We start from the raw sequence: 2,268 nt of genomic DNA, 5'->3' as shown, positions 1-2,268 counted from the left end.
TTTTTTTGTGATTTTTTTTGTGATTTTTTTTCCTGATTCTTTCTCTCCCCTAGAGCCCCCTGAGCCCGGCCCTGGTGGCTGCCCCAGTTAAGCCCAGTGTCCAGACTGGGAGCGCCGCCCCTCCTCCGCCCCCCAAGCGCCGCTTCACCGAGGAACTGCCCGACGACAGCGCCGGCCTGCTCGGATACCAGGTGGAAAAGACTTCTTTTTGGGGTTATTTTGGGGTTTTTGGGGGGTTTTATTGGGGTTTGTTAGAGGAGTTTTTTAGGGGTTTATTGGAGGTTTTTTTAAGGATTTTTTTAGGATTTATTACGATTTTTTTAGGATTTTTTCGGATTTTTTCGTATATTTTTAGCGATTTCTTGCCTTTTTTTTAGGGTTTATTAGAAAAATTGATTTTTTTACCATTCTAACCTCGATAATTTCAGGAAAAAATGAATTTTAACCGCTCTGCCTTCAATAATTTCAGGAGAAATTGGAATTTTTGGTGATTAAAGGTTCTGGATTAGGCTGTGGGTGTTGTGTCGCTCACGCCGTGTGTTTTTCTGCTCATAGCACGGACCCATTGATGATTTTAGGAAAAAAATTCAATTTTGACCCTTTCACCCTCAAGATTTTTACGAAAAAATTAATTTTTTACCATTCCACCATTGATACTTTTAGGAAAAAATGGATTTTTCACCGCTTCGCCTTTGTTAATTTCAGGGGGAAATTGATTTTTTACCGTTCTGCTCTCAATATTTTCAGGAAAAAATTGATTTTTTTTTACCGTTCTAGCATTGATATTTTTTGGGAAAAATGGATTTTTAACCGCTCTACCATTGATTATTTCAGGAAAAAATTGATTTTTAACCACTCTACCATTGATATTTTTAGGGAAAAAAATGATTTTTGACCTTTCTACCTTCAATTTTTTTAGGGAAAACGAATTTTTAACCGCTCTGCCGTTGATATTTCCAGGAAAAAAATGATTTTTTTGGTGATTAAAGGTTCTGGAGTTGGGCTCTCGGTGGTTTTGTCGCTAACGCCGTGTGTTTTTCTGCTCATAGCATGGACCCATTGATATGACTAATTTAGGTACAGGCTTCTCCAGCGCCGCCGACGCGCCCGGAGCCGCCGCCAAGGCAGCGAGTTCCTCGGGGAAGGAGCGCGAGAGGGACAGGTGAGAACAAAAAAAATTCATTATTTACCAAAAAATTATGGTTTTGGGGTTTTTTTTTGCTTGTATTGGGATTTTATGGGGAATTTTTTGTGATTTTTTGAGTATTTTATTGGGATTTTTTGGGGCATTTTTTGTGATTCTTTGAGTATTTTATTGGGATTTTTTTGAGGTTTATTGGCATTTTCTGGAGGTTTATTGCATTTTTTTTGGCTTTTATTGAAATTCTTTAGGGGTTTTATTGAGATTTTTTTGGAGGTTTATTGAGATTTTTTTTGGGGGCGTTTAATGCAATTTTTTGGGGATTTTATTGGGATTTTTTTTTTGTTTTATTGGGATTTTTTTGAGGTTTATTGGGACTTTTTTGGGGATTTTATTTGAGATTTTTTTGGGGTTTTATTGGGATTTTTCTGAGGGTTTTATTGCAAACCCCGGAGCCGCCACCAAGGCAGCGAGTTCCTCGGGGAAGGAGCGCGAGAGGGACATGTGAGAAATTCCAAAATAATTCCAAAATAAATGGAATTCGAATAATTCCAGAAATTATTGATCAAAACCGTTTTGTGTTTTTTTTCCCGTGAGTTTGAAATCTTATTTTTTATTTAATTTTCTTTATTTTCTTTCTGCAGGCAGTTGATGCCTCTGCCGTCTTTGTATTTTACTGTATTTTGTTGTGGGTTTTTTGTTTTTTTTTTCTTCTTTTTAAATTTTTTTCTTTTTTATTTATTATTTTATTTTTAATTTAATTAAATTTTATATTTGTTTATTTTCTTGCAGGCAGTTGATGCCTCCGCCGTCCTTTCCCATCCCCGCAGCGAAGTCGGAGCCGGAGGAGAGAAAAGGAGCGGGGGCAGCGCCGGGGAGCCACGGTGAGAGCCCAAAAACCCCAAAAAAACCCCCAAAACCCCCTTTAGTGCCCCAAAAATACACTCAAAATTCCGGAAATCCCCTTTAGTGCCCCAAAAAATCCAATTTTATTACCCAAAAATCCCCTTTATTGCCCAAAAAAATCTCATTTTCTTACCCAAAAATCCAATTTTTTTTCCCTTATCCGAAAATCCAAGTTTTTTGCCCAAAGTCCACTTTGACCTCTCTGGTCTGACCCCAAAATT

At 37.7% G+C, this 2,268-nt stretch overlaps 1 protein-coding gene across 1 annotated transcript in view; it reads left to right on the top strand.

Annotated features, from left to right (window-relative positions):
- KHDC4 (KH domain containing 4, pre-mRNA splicing factor) overlaps positions 1-2,262 on the top strand; it is a 17,181-nt gene extending 14,919 nt beyond the window's left edge. Inside the window, exons 9-11 of the mRNA XM_057387585.1 lie at positions 54-191; positions 1,050-1,162; positions 1,934-2,262. Of these exons, the coding sequence (XP_057243568.1) occupies positions 54-191; positions 1,050-1,162; positions 1,934-2,111 (429 nt within the window). The 3' untranslated portion in view covers positions 2,112-2,262. The remainder of the gene's footprint in view (positions 1-53; positions 192-1,049; positions 1,163-1,933) is intronic.
- Positions 2,263-2,268: the final 6 nt, after the last annotated feature.

The sequence above is a fragment of the Malurus melanocephalus genome, unplaced genomic scaffold (assembly GCF_030028575.1).
Source record: "Malurus melanocephalus ecotype Western Australia unplaced genomic scaffold, MMel_1.1 scaffold_1265, whole genome shotgun sequence".
NCBI classification, from domain to species: domain Eukaryota; kingdom Metazoa; phylum Chordata; class Aves; order Passeriformes; family Maluridae; genus Malurus; species Malurus melanocephalus.
This window is presented reverse-complemented; position numbering and strand designations above follow the sequence as displayed.